The sequence below is a fragment of the Lygodium microphyllum genome, chromosome 2 (genome assembly GCF_053477565.2).
Source record: "Lygodium microphyllum isolate KBCC chromosome 2, Lygodium_microphyllum_v1.1.10, whole genome shotgun sequence".
NCBI classification, from domain to species: domain Eukaryota; kingdom Viridiplantae; phylum Streptophyta; class Polypodiopsida; order Schizaeales; family Lygodiaceae; genus Lygodium; species Lygodium microphyllum.
The window spans coordinates 155,923,306-155,939,813 of NC_141136.1; the positions used below are offsets into that span (position 1 = coordinate 155,923,306).

Below are 16,508 nucleotides of genomic sequence, written 5' to 3' on the forward strand. Positions count from 1 at the left end.
ACTGAAAATTAATATCTAATTATAAATAATGCTGAAAAAACCATTTGGGAAGGCTTCCACTTGTCAAAAATTCCCATACAAGACTGAAAAACGTCTTTAGAGGCTGGAGAGAGGCATTTTAGTGTACTCAGCCCCTACAAGAGAGAAGGAGATGCTACTGGTTTGATTCGCAGCCATTGGAGGACCTTCTAAGCAGCAGCCAGGGGCAGGAGAAGACCAATCAACAGTAGGTGACAGCATCTACAAGTTGTTGAGGTAGGGCAACAGCAGTAAATGACTAATTCTCTTCAGTGCCATTGGAGGACCTTCTGAGGCAGCCAAGGGCAGGAGAAAACCAATCGACAATAGGTGACAACATCTACAGGCTGTTGAGACAGGGAAGCAACAGTAAATGACTGATTTTCTTCAGTTCTTTGCATCTACAAGTTGTTGAGACAAGGCAGCAACAATAAATGACAAATTTTCTTCAGTTCTTTGCAAAGAAAGTCTGAATTTTCTATTTCCCCGACATTCTCTCTCATCTCCCAACCTTTCTACAGCCTTGTTCCGAAGATTACAGCATTGAGATCACTAGCAACTGAGAAATTTCAGATTTCTCTACTATAAACCCTAATCTGCAGCAGAAATTAGGATTTAGAAACAACCTCGGGAAGCGTGCCAGAAATTGGAAGCTCCAAGACTTGGATTCAACAAGATTGAAGCTGTTTTTAGTCAAATTCAAGTGGAGAGACCAGCAAATCAATGAATTTGGCGCATTTTCCATCTCCATCAAAGCGGGTGAAGGCCAATTGACCGCCCAAATCAAGGGGCAAATCAGATTGAAGACTTGCTGGTCATTTTGGACAGCAATGGGAGTTGGAATACTGAAAGGGATTGGCTTCAATTAAGTTAAATAAATACCGAAACGGGGGTGCCAATTTTGGAACCAACACGATGTTCATTGTCCAAGATTGTAAGTTAATTTGCATTTCTCAATTTTGTAATAAATATTACTAATGTAACTAAGTTGTAATTAGGAAATTACCACCTATCCACGAAAGAAAGGCTAGTTTCAGTAACTATGCTATGGACACACATCATTATTCCATCACAAATGAGGAGTTGCAACTGATGTTGGCTCACAAAGCCAGAAAGTCCGAAGAGCTATGTCAACAAGCCTTTAAACAAAAGATACATGAAGAAGGTATACTTGATTCTTTCTCATCAGATATAGTGCACAAATCTTATAATGTTGTAGAGCCATCAAGACCTCCATTCGGGCTGGGTCCCCCCTCTTGGAGAGAGAGATCCAAAGTACGTTCCTTACTTTCAACCTAACTCTTCTACTTCGGTGCAACGTACACAAGATTCTACCTGTGTTCCTTCTTCTATTTCTTTTGCTTCACGGCCTTTGCAGCATGTTGATAAAGATCAAGATGAAGCTAGAGTGTCATAGGTTGATTACAGTAAATCTCTTATTGAAGATCCGCTCATGTATGTTAATACAAAAAGGGGTGATTATAAGAAAGGGATTGGTAACTCTTCTTCTTCCTTTTCTTCTTTCAATTTTGCTTCTCAAAAGTCAAAATGAGTATGGTGTTTCATCTTCATTGCATTCTACATCATCATCTTCATTTCAATTTCCATCAATTAATCAAAACCAACGTAATGCATCTTCATTTCGAAACCCATCTCTCCCACCCACTTCTTCCATTGCATAATCATTACCTTTCACACCATTCACCTTTGCATATCAGACACCTCATGGCATTGCACACACCACACCAGGGGGTCCTTCAAACATAGACACAGCCTTTAGGACCTCTACACCTTCAGCTCTGGGTGGTAGGGTGGTACTTATATACCATTGCGGGAGGCTCGACCTCTATCCTTCACACCTTAGGGTTATACCCAACATGGAGTCCCTACCTCTACTTACCCAAGTGCCAACCAGCTAATACCACAGTTTGCCTCCATGGCAATTCCTAGTGTGGGCCATCTAATTATGCTTATGTGTTTCACTTGACAATTGTGCAAAGCTTGAGAGTCCCCATGCCTGTAGCATAGGTACTTGTGGGTTCCTTTCCGAGTTTTTTTGCCTACCCACCCTACCCCCTCCCTATCCTTACTATCATCCTTACACTAAAACACCTCACAATTCTTCATCCTCATCTGCCAAGCATGCCTTTAACGACAAACTTGTTTTAACGGATCTAGCCAAAAATGCCTCCACTATCATCGAGCTAATGCAAGGCCTTTTACCAAATTTTCATTCACAGCTACGGCACTTTGACCTAGCGAACACTTTGACTAACCACTATGTGGCTTGGGATAAGACCCGCCATATAAATCTCGACCATGAGCTTCAAAACATTAAAATCACTAACAAGGATGACCTTAAGGTCAAGTTGGCTGAGTAACGACGACTTCTCAACAAATTCTCCACTAAAGGGACTCCCAAGTCCTCTGATGACCAAGTCACATTGTTTCTGAACAAGCTCGCTTGAAAACACTTCCATTTTGTATAGCAAGTGATCCCACAACCTACGATACATAAGTTCTATGAATTCGAGTATCAACTACTGCATTACTTTTAGCTACTCAATCAATTTCATTCTGCTTCCTCCATAAAGGGGGCTCTTGTTGTTTCCTCCCAAAGGAGGCAAGAAGGACAAGGCAAGAAAAATCAAAATCAAAATCAAAACCAAAACTCCAATCAAAACCAAAACCAAGCTAGGGATACCCAAGGAAATTCCCACTCATCCTTAAAACCCGTGTGGTAGAATGTACCAAAGAAAAATAGATATTGTCAACATTGTCAAAAGACAGGCCATTTTGACAATGAGTGTCGATCAAAGGCCAAAGGCACAAGATCCAAAAAGACTCAAAGCCCTACCCCTCAGTCGAGTAATCCCAACAAGGGAGTCAAGGTGGTGGCAATCAAAATTAGGGATAGTGGTGAGACCAAACCCACATTGCGACCGGTCACTCATCACAATCAATATCATTCTCAACTCCAGAGGGCATGTTGGACTTGTCTGCCGGGCATGAGGCTCGCCTCGTCTCTGTGGAGACATCTCAGGCTTCGGCTTAGTCCACATTTGCAAGTTATCTCCCAACGAGGCAATCGTAGAGACCCATTCTAGCCAATCGAGCACATCATCTCCTATTTGAATTGTGGATAGAGGAGCCACCTATCACATATCCCCCATTCAGGACATTTTTGTGCTGAAAATGTTTGTTGTGGGAAAAACTACTAGGCAAGATCCATGGTCTAGGTTATATCAAGTTTGATACTGACGAGGGTCAAGATCTTGCTTGGCTGAAAAATGTATAATATGTCCCTCAACTTGCGGTGAACTTATTGTCCATTCAACAGCTTTGCCGATTGGAGCAAGCAATCTTCTTTATAGTGACCACAATCGAGGTCATAGACTCTTAGACTAGTTTAGTGATTGCTTGTACTGAGGCACATCCTTGTGGCCTCTATGAGATGACTTTGTTCATCCGATAGGATGTATGAGGAGTGATTCTAGTTGTAAGTTTTATCTCCCACAAGTTCACCAAGTTTCTACAGAAGCACGGTATCTCCCACTAGCTCACCTCTACCAACTGTCCCTCTCAAAATGGAGTCATAGAGTGTAGAAACCAAACTATAATGAATATGGCACGCTCTATGATGTTCCCAGCAGCACAGCTTCCTGAGCGCCTATGAATCGAGGTTGTTAATACTTCAGTGTATGCCCTCGACCAATGCTCGACTACGGCGGTTTCTCAAAGGACTCCCTTCAAGGCATTCTTTGATACTCGGCTTGTTATTTTCCATTCCAAAGTCTTTGGATGTCATGCATACACACACAACCCTAATGATAGGATAGGAAAGCTCACTCCTCAAGCTAATCTCCTAATTTTTTAGCTACTCTTCTAAGACAAAAGCCTATAGTTTGTTCAATCTTCCTGTTAGCTTGCCTATTTAGTCATGACAATCTGTCATCTCCTAGTTGTGAGCTCCTGTTAAAGCCTAATGAAAACATGGGAGCTTTGGCAATTTTAGGTGCATTTCCTGTTTTTTCTTGGTGTTTGCACGTATTAGTGTGCATTTCCTAGGCTATCTAGGTTTTACAATATCTACTACTTTTTGTAGCACACATGTGGGTTGCCACATCAGCAGACTGCGTATTTATTGCAGTCAGACTACACAGGAGCAGTTGGCCAGCATTTATTGCCTCTCCCAAGAGCAATCGACCAGATTTAGGGCATATTTTTGCAGTCCAACAGTTTAGGTGGGAGTTTGCTATATATAGCAGCCCTCCCTCACTTGGCAAATCACTTGTCTTTTGCAGGCTTTGCACTCTCCGTCTCTAATACTCCCTGACTCTTGTGCTACCATCATCATCTCAGCCTAATCTAGTGCCCTCACTGACACTTAGGGCTGCGTGCAAGGACTCATCAATCCTCATCATTGTATTTAGCATTCTTTTTCAATAAGTGCACTCTTTCTTCCTTCATCTTCTCCTTTGTCTCCCTCCCTCCCTCCATCTGTGTGTGTGTGTGTGTGTGTGTGTGTGTGTTCCATTGTACACTCTCACGCCTCCAACAAACAAGGCAATTATCCAGAGAGGTTTTTTTTTATGAGAGGGATATTGTACATAGCACTACATCAGCCTCTGAGCCAATCCCTACTCCTTCCACATTGGAGATAATTACATCTAAGCCAAGTTTGCTATCCACTCCTAGCCAACCTACAGAGTCTTCCATCCCTCAACCTCCTCCGCAAGAGCTATTACTTCACTAGTACCAGCAAACCTAGCTTGCACCTAGTGTATCATTTGTGCCTGTCTTTATAGCAAATTATACAGTGCATTCTGAGCCGGAGAGTAAACAAGAGACTTAGAAGTTAGTATCCTCAATGGCAAGAGTGTTGAGCTAAAACACACTTTACAATTGGTTAGCATTTTTAAACAGCCCCAAAACACACTTAATTAATGAAAAACGCAAATTTGGTGCACGATTCAAGAGAGTTTTAGTGATCCCCCAAAACCCTAATTTTTTGGGGCACCCTTCATCATCCATAAATAGACAAGCTGCCCACCATTCAACCTTATCCTTTTGTGCAGATTTCTCACTCTACCATGCAGATTTCAAGCATCAACTACTTACCATCTGCTGTCCAGTCATCACTGACTGCAGCCCGTTACTATGCAGCCCTAGACAACCTGTTTTCAACAATTGCCTTGCTATTTAGAGGTCTCCCTATGTTGTGTCGTCATAGCACCTAATCAACCTCTGTTTTCAGCATCTAGTGCCAAGCAACAGGCTGCTACTATCTCTCCCACCAACCAACTACTACAATACTTGTGTTTTTGTTGTCTAGCAAGCCGTCTGCATCGGTAAACACCTCTTTTGTTTGTCGCCTTAGTTTCCTAACACTCTAGTGATCAGCATTTGGTGTTTAACGCACTTCAGCACTTTGATTGGTGGTTACAGCACTCGAGATCCATCTTCCATGGACATCACTCTCCAACATTGCATTGCTCTACTCTTGGACATTCTATACACTCTTATATTCATTTACAGCATTCATTCACTTCAGAGTTTCTTCTCTCTATGTTTGAGTTTTGAGTTTTTTCCTTTTGCGTTTAGTGTTTAGGATTTGAGTTTTGCTTGTCTCTGTCGTTTGAGTCTTTGTGTTTCAATCTTGGTCGTACATGCTATGTTTCCTCAGTGCAAACCCTAGTATATCTTCACATGGTATCAGAGCCAATGCTCTTCTAAAGAGTATCCTACGGTGATTATGGAGGCTAGTCTTTGTGTGAGACTCACATGGGACTCGATTCTGACTCGTAATGTCTCAGACACCTTCTTCTTCACATCCTATGATGCTATCAGGCTTCTCCATCATTCAAAGCTTTGAGAAGACATTATAGTCTTGAGGAGGAGGCAGACACACCTTCACCTTTACCATCTTCTTTTTCTCGTTTTGGTCATCTTATAAATGAAGAGTTTGAGGAGTACTTACGCATCACGTATAGTTCAATTTACACTCCTCCAACGAGTGCTACTATTCCATTTGGACCAATTGGTGAGACTGGCCAGTTCTTTGATCTTGGAGGAACCCCGACATTCATTGTGTCTAGCGATCCATCTTTTTCATCATAGCTAGGCCTTATGTCAAGTTCGTATAACCCTTTTGAGTCGTATGAGCCAAAACCCTCTCTTGTTTCTCCTTTTGGTATGTAGGAGCTGAATGGTTTTCATTATGTTAACTTTAATAGAGGAGGCTCTCAAAGTAGATACCCTTTATCAAATTTATCTCTACCATCTATTTCATTTGAGCAAGTAAACCACACTTCTCAACTCCCTCCCACCCCACCATTCTCTTCTCCACATTCTAATCTACTCATATCTTCATTTCAAAATCTTGGATTACATTCCACTTCCCCTCAAAGCACACTAGAGGTTGGATTTTCCATCTCCGCTCCTAACACCTTCTCATTCTCCCTCCCACCATCTACCTACCCTCCATTCAATCCACCTCTTGGTGCGTCGTTAGGGGGAATGCCACCCTTTTTGAAATTGTACCTTCCAGATACCCCCACTTTACCACATCCTTATATTTAGTGTCTTCTCTGGTACTAATGTATTGAAGAAAGCACAAGACAAGAAAGAAGAAGATCGAAAAAACTTCATGTAATTTACTGAAAATTACAAAGAGAGAGTATGCCAGCCACGATATCCAACCACTGAGGGCAAATTTGAGATGGATGGCATGACAGGCAGCTAAATTATCTGCTGTTCGTGCTGGACCCATATGATGAGGTGATAAATAGCCCGGAGATCACCACTCGCCTCAACAGATGATAGCAGAGCATGTAACAATAAGACAAGTACCTTGGAGTGGTCCTTAGGATGAGCTCGAGCGACAAACGCTGAGCCACGCTCGCTGGCTAGATGAAGGGAGCACAGAAAGAGAGCCGATATCTTGTCGATGGCAGCAGAGTTCATAAAGAAATTAGGGTCTTCCTGCAACGACATTATCGTCCCAGCCCATCCACGGGCACATCACGCAAGTAAGCTGGAAGCCTGTCCGCCCCGCGCCCCCCCTCCTCGGTGCCACGTGTAACGCTCCGACACACTAGTAGAAGGAAAACCCATTCAACACTTCACAGCATGCCACGTCTTACACTTCGTTACCACCATAGAGTAATGAAATGTCAGGCCTAAAGTTCATGTACTTATCGTGCGGGATTTCGAGCTATAAACACTCTGGCCACGTACAAGTCAAGACTTGCGTCACGCGTGGACCTGCAGTCTCGATCACAATTACAAGGAGCAATGGATTTAAAAAAGTATATTCGAATGGAGAGAGAAACATTTCTAGCTAGATGGTTGCCAAGTATGATGAACTTGTTGAAGTCAACCTAGTAATCTCTATTTTTGGTGGTACTATTATCACTTGAGTTGTGTTCTGTGTTCTCAAGCACAAATCAAGTGGTTGAGCCACATGCCCCTCAATTTATTTATATTGGCCTATGCAAGTTGAATGGACTTGTGAGTATATTGCATCTTAGTAACTGTGAAATGTCCTCATCCACCTACAAGTGGTTGTCGCCACTCGGGCCCCACTCTAGCAAAGAGGTGACATGCTAAAGCACATTTATATTCTCTCTCTTTTTTTCGTAATTTATACTCTCTCTCTCTCTCTCTCTCTCTCTCTCTCTCTCTCTCTCATATTCATGAGGCCTTTCTAGCAAGGAATCAATGTCGAATGGTAATGTGGCAAAACAAGTTGGAAGGGTCCCTCAAATTAGAATAGAACAAACTTCCACCCTAACTTAACAAATTCCAACAAGATGCATAGGCGAGTAGGGTTGGGTGACAACTAATTCGATGCTACCAATTGTATTGTGCCCTTCTCTTCCATGTTTTGTTGTTTTACTTGTGCTTGGACATGCTTCAAGGTGAATTAAGCTCCAATATATGAGCCACACATATCGAAGTTGAGTTAGATGCTTTACCCTTTGGAGTTTTTGGTTATTTTCTCTCCATTCAGCCGCACATCTCTGCCCTCCATCTTCCTACTCCATGGAGACATCTTCTTAGTGTAGAAGACCTAGTGCTTCTATCAAGTCCATAGTCACTTTCAATACACTCAATGAGCAAGACAGGTGGGTTCCCTTGACCATAACGAAGGGAATTTGGATAATCATGCAACAAAGAAAGCGAAAGAGATCTTTGATAGGCCAACCCTTTTTTTAACTTGCTAGAAGGGTACGGTAATAGATTTTAGGCTTGGTCACTCCGAGAAGACAATCAAAGAAATGTGTGTGCAACATGTTTTCATGTATAAGGAGCTTCACCTTGAGTCCACTACCTTTGATCTCCCTCTCCATAGACCCAACTATTGGTGCATTTTGGTTGCATCCACTTTCTGATATGAATGAAGGTCTGTGTTTCTTATTCACCTTGTAACTAACAAGACCATTTGATGTTAAGAAACTTGTATCCATCAAGCCTCCACGAGTGGCAACTAGTAGAATGTGTACAAGATGTTCTGGATATCATCCACGGCTCTGTTTTGGTGAATAGCTTTACAAGGGGAGGACCAAGGTGAAGAGCCTTGTCTAGCCTTCCCCTTCCAAATTTCAAGAGTAAGGAGTGGGAGTTATACCAAATTCTAGAATAAGTGAGAGTTACATGTGCAAAATATTTCACGAGGTGCAAAAATACAAGATGTAGGCTGGGATACAAAGGTACAAGATAGAATCTCCTAAAAGGTACAACTAGATTTTGTTGTCTGCAAGTACATGATTGCCAACCACTGAAAACTTCATCATGACATTTTTGTATAGAAGATAACATCATGTTGTGGGAAATTGATGCCACTAGACTAAGACATGAGGAGTTTTTTGGAAATTCATTACAAGATATTGATGTTTGGCTGGATGGTGAACTTTTGATCATTATGAAGGTAGGATCAATGTGCACATTACATCAATTGAGGACGAACTTGCACAATGAAGATATCTAACTTCCTACTTCATTTAGCTTCTATGTTGATGATAAAAATATGCATTGCCATTCACATTGTTTATCTTGCTTTACATTCACATGATCAAAGGAATCATTTGCATCACTTTATCTCTAACTACTCTCTCAATGTCTGCCAAGTTCCAATAAGAAAAGAAAAGAGCTTCACGTGCAAAGAGATAGCAAACAATGCTATGTATCTGCGTTGCCATTAGTGGCCCAACAAAGCTACCTCTGAGGATTGCATAGTTACAGGACAACATGCGCTTACTTGCAAGATTCAAGGAGATACACCTAAAATCAAGGCTTGGACTATGAAAGAGAGATACATGTCATCATCACCTAAGAAGTCTGTCTAAACTCAACGATCACAAAATGAAGCTAGCCTCACTCCTATATAGAGATACAACTCCTGCAATGAAAGTGACAAAGATAGACAAAGGCAAAGAGTGAGGACACAGAAATAGAACAGAAGTTGTACAAACATAAAGTAGAGTAGGCTAAAGTTTAAGCATCACAATCCACATTTGGATAGCACATTCCCTAGCTCTCAACACTTATTTTGTATCTAAAACCATTCTATACTTATGTCCAAGACTATCTTTACTTATGGTTTTCTCTATCCAAGGGTACCAAAATTGATAGTTTTTGGTACTTTCTTAGTGCCACTATTGTATGTCTCATTGTACCATTATGGGTAGTCTTGGTACTTCCAAGTATCAAGTTTAGTAGTCCCACGGTACCTTTTTGTGGCATTTGGATACTTTTTGTGCATGATAAATAGATTCATAAATGCAGGTTCCTTGTGCCTCATTTGAGTAATCTCTCATATCAGTCTACTTTAGGCCATGAGCAAATCATATTAGAGCTAATTGTCATTGAGAAAGGTACCAAATTTGAATGGCTTACACTTGGAGGGTCATGATCAAGTGATACAGGGGTCATCGCCCCAGGGAGGTGCCTCTCTCACTCGATGGTGATCCATACGGTGTTCACTACACACAAGGGGGTCAACACCAAGTGAAGTGGGGGCCTTCGATCTAAGGAGAGGCCTCCTTCACTTGGTACTAACCCTCATGGGGTTCATTGCACATAATAAACACTTCAATTAACCCAACTATAACTAAAACGAGCCGGTCTTTTCACAATTGTAGACACAAGCATTTTCCTCAAAAGAAAGGTAAACGTTTCACAAGGCTTTTGTACTCTAGAAAGACCATACCATCAAATAAATGTAAAACCTAGAGGCCTTGAAGGCCATGCTCAAGGGTCTCCTCGAGGGTAGGGGCCAAATCTTCAAGAGCGGGCTTGGTTGCGAGTATGGCTAGGTTTCACGTGAGGGCAACGAGGTTGTCCTCAGGGTTATCATTGGGATGGGGGGGGAGGTTATGGTTGGGAGGGTTGATGTGCTTCCTCTATATCATGCCAGAGAGCTTCCAATCTCTGTGGTCCTCTCTCCACCACTTGTGACCCGCTATCTACAGCTTATCTCAAATCAACCCATTGAAGAACCTCTTTCATGGCCTCCTCATGACCTCTTATGGCATCTACCACCTCCCCCAGAGCTCTTACCTACTGTTGTTCCTACTCGTGCCTCCTCTGTAATCTCTCTCTCATGAACTCCTCTCTCTACAATACCTTGTCCTTGCAATGCTTGGCAATTGTAGATGCAAAAAATTAAATGGCACTAACTTTGAATTTCTTGACTTCAAACTCCAAGTAGTTCTCTATATCAACATCTTGCACCAAAGAAGAAATTACAAACTACGAGCTTTGACTAGCAAAACAAGCTTGCATCATAAAATCCACTCACATTTGAAAGATTGTATATAACCTTTAGAAGAAGAAATGCATTGAGGCACACTCTCCATCCACAAATGATGTCTTCAAGGCCCAATTGTATAACCCGCACAATCCTTGTACTCAGATTACATAAAAGGGTTGTTACAAAAAGAATACCCTCCATGAAGGCCACAAGTTGTGCCCAGCCCTAAAGACACAAGTGAAATTAGTTTATGGTCAACACCTTCAAAGAGCAAGAGCCAAATCTCAAAGGAGAGATGTAGATACTTGCTGTTGAGCACTTTTGTGGTAGACCTTGCCAGCAATATTTGTAAAATAACAAATGTTTTATTGGATATTGTACAATATCACTCTCTAGTGAGAGTTATTCACTCATCAAAGTAGATAAATTGCCAAAACAAATATAAATGAACTAGGTCTACACAAACAAGCAATGTTATTTAATCAAGCACTTACTTCTGATGGTACGAAATGAAGATAATTCACACATCATTGATCGAAGCGTCCATCCAATGAGACATTGATGTCTTGCAGGGGACATGACAGTAGCGGGTCAAGACAATACATGGATCTTTAGATCTCCAGTGGCAGTAGTGATATTACATAGCTATCAAATGCAAGGGGCACAAAAACAGATTATTAAGGCAACACATCAATAAGATCAATGATTGAGATGCTCAAAAAACAAATAGCTAAAACTTACTATTGGAGGGCAAGAAGGATGGAATCGATCAACTGCTCTTCATTAGGGTGAGCAAGAACTCCAATATCCATATGGATCCACCACGTCCAACTCCACAACCTGCCGCTGCCCTCTCAAAGGTACAATTGCCCTAGAGGGGGCCACTACCCCCCCCCCCCCCCCCCCTTGCCATTGAGCATTCATTGAGGACAATGTTGAGCTCGTCATGGAGGGTGAGCTCGTCCTCCATCTGAACTCATGGATATCAAGGAGTTGAGGTGGAGGCAAAGGCACAAGAAGGTGCTGGTGTGGAGGGGACGATTGCAAGTTGGGGTCCTTCACTCGTTGAGGATGATTGTGGGCGATGGGGCTCGGCCTAAAGGGACTTGTCATCCTTGGGGGAATTGGCCTAAAGGGGCTCCTCCTTGGGGGGGACTTGGTGTGGAGGGGCTCATCCCCCAGGGGGCTCAATGTGGAGGGGCTTGTCCTTGGGGGGACTTGACGTGGAGGGACTAGGGCTAGTGGGCATGGAGAGGCTTGGGGTGATGGGGCTTTGTGTAGAGCAACTTAGGCCTTGAACTAGAAGGACTCATCCTTGAGGGGCTCCTCTTAGAGGGGCTGGAGGGGCGGGACTTGGAGGGGCTTGGAGTGGTGGGGCTTTTCCTTGAGCGACTCAAAGTGGTGGGGTGAGACCTGGAGGGGCTTTGAGTGGCAAGGCAAGACTTGGAGGGGCTCAAGAGTTGGGACCTAGAGGGGCTTGAAGTGGAAGGGCGGGACTTGGAGGGGCTCGGAGTGGCAGGGTGGGACTTGGAGAGGCTCAAGGACCAGGACCTGGAGGGGCTCACCCTGGAGGGCCTAGAGAGGCTTAGTGTGATGGGAATCAAGGTGGTGGGGCAAGGCTTGGAGATGCTCGTCGGACACAATTAGCTTGCATCCAGATCTTGACCATTTGCTAGGTCGTTGCTCTTGCTCTCTGTAAGTGCGTGTCCTCTCATGCGAGATGGGGGATCTTGGCATGGATCATCGACGATGAAGAGGAGGGATGAAAGAATTTCTTGCATGCGCCGATCTGAGATATCAATAGGATTCAATAGTCTGTCATATCATAGTCATACGTGAGGCGAGCTATTGAAATCTCTCGACATGATAGTCACCCTGTGAGCATGGGTTGCAAGAAAATATATCCTCAAAAAACCCCACAAGAAAGTCCTCTACAATCCGTTGAAGAGACATAATTGTAGATACACTCCATCTCATGTCAATGTCCCATTCCTCACACATTTCTCAAATCGACCTTTGGAATTGCATGCATGGTATTACAAGTTGCATGTGATTTTCTATCATGCACAACTCTCCAAGCACTACTAGGTGAGCCTAGTATCTTATGTGCCTTGAGCAAGATGGAGGCATTAGGCCTAAACTAAAGTCCAAAGAGAGTCACTACCAAGCGATAGAGGCTACTCACTAATACTTTTATACTACACACTGGGAGAAGTTGACTCTTGAGGACAATAACATGGGATGAAGGCCACCACCAAGAGGGAGGCTTCCCCTCGTGGATAGCCATACATCGCTTGGTGGTGACCCTCGAAGACAATAACACTAGAGAGGGTCACCACCAAGCAATGGAGGCTTTCCCTAGTAGCAAGAAGCCACACATTGCTTGGCAGTGATCCTTGGGGACACTTACAGGGGATGAGGGCCACCAACATGCCACAAAGGCTTCCCCTCGCGGATTGTGGCCAGGCACAACTTAGTGGTGACCTCGTAGACACAGAACATAGGCCACCACCAAGTGAAGGAGGCTTTTACTAGAAATGGGTTGCAAGGGAGGGTTCCACTGGCAATGGTTGACCACACACCACTTGGTGGGGACCATTGAAGTCAATAATAAGGAACGAGGGCCACCACCAAGTGAGAGAGGCACCCCGGGGAAAATGGGTTACAACAGATTGCTCGATGGTGTCCTCAAATGACCATCCACCAAAGCAAAACCCTGGTGCAAGAACCATCGCCATGGGAAAAAGTCTCAAATATGTAGTGCTCAAGGATGTTTTGTGGAAACAAAAAACAGCCTTATCGGCAAATAGATCGCGACATAAATGGCACGATAGTGCGAGAATGTCTTTGTTGGGAGGTCGATTCTCGATGGATAGATCAAATATATGCTCCTTTTGGGGGAGGGCTCAAACAGATGGCTTTAAGGTTAGAGGTAGAGGAGAGGACTAGGTGAAGGCCAGAGCAAAAAATCTACAAAATGCATGTAGAATCTAGTTTGAAGGAGCTATTGTAGTAACTAATTTACGGAACGAGGATCAAGTATTTTACATCAATCCATTAAGGATGTGAGAAACTCATAATGAGTGTTTTTGCATTAATCTATTAAGGGCTTGGACAACTCATAATGATTGTTTTTGCATTGACAAGCCAAAATTATAAGCTTTGTTTTGGATGCATGCGGGAACACGTGCTTATTCCAAGGGGTTCAACAAAAAGCAATAGTAAAGTATTGTAGGCTAAGAACAACCGCATATATTCGGGTCATTGATCCCCACTCTCCATTGATTGATTTAGACCATTGATCCTTGTGGGAGATAGTGTTGTGGCCCATTGCCCCCATTGGGAGAAAGGGATATAGAATTTAGAATCCTAAAAAAGGGTGCCCTTTCATTATGGACATCGTTTAAAGAGGGACCATTGCATGCATATGTGCGAATAGTTTATAGTTTGGGTGTGCCTTATACTTGTGCTTTCTCGACCTCCTTCAATCACACGTGATCTCTTGCACCTCGCACATATGCTCTCGTCTAGCTCCTACTTCAGGCCTACTTGATCACCCTTGGCCCTTTGACGTGGTAGATCAAGGAACCAACCCATCGAGTGATGGACGTTGACTCTTCGTGCAAGGTGTCATTCGACAATGCAATAGGTATGGGCTACTTCTAACTTTGTGCTTCATTGACATGGAATGACTAAGGATTCGCAACTTCTTGCCCAAGAGGTAGAAGCTCAACAAGTACTTTTTCCTTATCTTTTGGTAGCTACTGTACTCTGTTGGCCTAGTGTTGTATTTGTTTTGGCGTCTTTTGAAAAATTTGGATCATTTTAGAATATTTTGAATCTTTTCATGATTTTTGTCAAAACACTTCTGCAAACTTTTAAACTGGGTGTGGTAGATCTTTGTATATTAGGCTTCATGTTGACCCTCATTATGCACTAAATGCCTTATGAATCATCAATAAACAAGGGGGGCCTTCATTGCGACGGAGGGCATCCACATCGCTTAGTGGTGACCCTCATGTGCACCAAAATTCTACGAGTCACAATTAAGCGAGGGAGGTCCCCCACTAGGGCAAAGGGTCCCCCACATCATTTAGTGGTGACCCCATGTGCACCAATCATTGTATGGGTTTCTACCAAGAGAGGGGGCCTTGACTACAACGAAACCCTCCCCCCCTCCTGATGGTGACCCTCATGTGAACTTTTTTAAAGGATCCCCCATCGCTTGGAGGAACCCCCCATAGCTTGGTACCTTTAGGGTATTTTTGGTGACATTTGGTACTTTTTATTTTTGAGTACTTCTATTGCTTAGTGGTCCTTTAGAGTATTTTTGGTGAACTTTTTTAAAGGATCCCCCATCGCTTGGAGGACCCCCCATAGCTTGGTACCTTTAGGGTATTTTTTGTGACATTTGGTACTTCTATTGCTTAGTGGTCCCCCCATCCCTTGGCAAAGGGCTCTCCATTGCTTGGTGGTGACCCTCATGAGAACTTTTTCAGAGGATCCCCCATCAATTGGGGGAGGACCCCCCATCGCTTGATATTTTTGTGATATTTTTGGTGCTATTTGGTACCTTTTATTTTTGAATATAATATATTGTTTAGTACTCCTCATTGCTTGGCAGACCCCCATCCCTTGTCGGGAGACCCCCATTGCTTGGTAGTTTCCAGTATTCTTAGTACTACTTCGTCCTTTTTATTTTTGAATATCAAATATTGTTTGGTACTCCATGGTACTATTTGGTACTTTTTATATGTCACCTTTATTGCACATATTACAGTGCATTTTACACCCAACTATTTGTGCATTTTGATACCTCTCGAAACATTTTGCAATATTTTTTTGTGCATTTTGGTACATTGTGATTTATCTTTTGGTGCTTTCAAGGAAACAAGGATCTTACTCCAAGAAAATCTATATTGTCTTCATCAACGAGCTTGTTTCCATCCTTTATATAACAACAACAAGAAAAAGAAGACCAGGCACAACAAATCTTCATGCATCATCATAGAAAGAATTTCTCATGGCTTTATCTTTAATAAACTTTATCACATTCTTCATATTCTTATTAGAATCCATCAAAGAACCATAAAAACACAAAAGAATACTCCACTTTGAATGGAATTTCATCACATAGTATTCATCTTCAAGGTCTCCATAATCTTCTCTCAATCTCTCATATAGATACAATGCTTTTCAGTATACAAATGACTATCTCTCATCCTTGATCTCTCGCACACACATCCTCACTCAATAGTACAATGGAATTACAATCAATAATCCTTAATAACCCCATCTTGGTTGTGGATACCCCTCCCTAGAGGTATTCTGATATGAAGAGTCACCAGAGCCACTACATTGTCCCTTGAGTGCTCACTATTGTCACTGTCATTGGAGTCTTCACTTCAAATCTTCTTCAGCTACTTCTTCTGCTTTTTTGAGCTATTTTGAGCTTGCAATCCTCCTCTTCCAAGATTATGAAACAAAGGCAAATAGAATATAGATAAAAGCTCTACAAAAGCTCAATAGAGGGTTAACAAAAAGCATAAAGATCATACAACTCCAACCAAAACCACCTCAAACTATCCAAAACCATTCAACACATTCTCAATTACTCCTCAAAAGACTTATTTACAATCTTAACCTCACCAACAATAAGAAAACAGATCAAAACATAGGCAAAACAGACCCTATCAAAACCAAATAAACTCATCACAGAACCTATTAGAATAGC

General features: G+C 42.5%; 1 protein-coding gene across 6 annotated transcripts in view; it reads right to left on the minus strand.

Annotated features, from left to right (window-relative positions):
- Positions 1 to 7,175, minus strand: part of LOC148040510 (yacP-like NYN domain protein) — a 141,071-nt gene extending 133,896 nt beyond the window's left edge. For all 6 annotated transcript variants that reach the window (XM_087700124.1, XM_087700102.1, XM_087700095.1 and 3 more), the window contains exon 1: positions 6,871 to 7,175. In XM_087700124.1, the coding sequence (XP_087556250.1) occupies positions 6,871 to 7,014 (144 nt within the window). In that variant the 5' untranslated portion in view covers positions 7,015 to 7,175. The remainder of the gene's footprint in view (positions 1 to 6,870) is intronic.
- Positions 7,176 to 16,508: the final 9,333 nt, after the last annotated feature.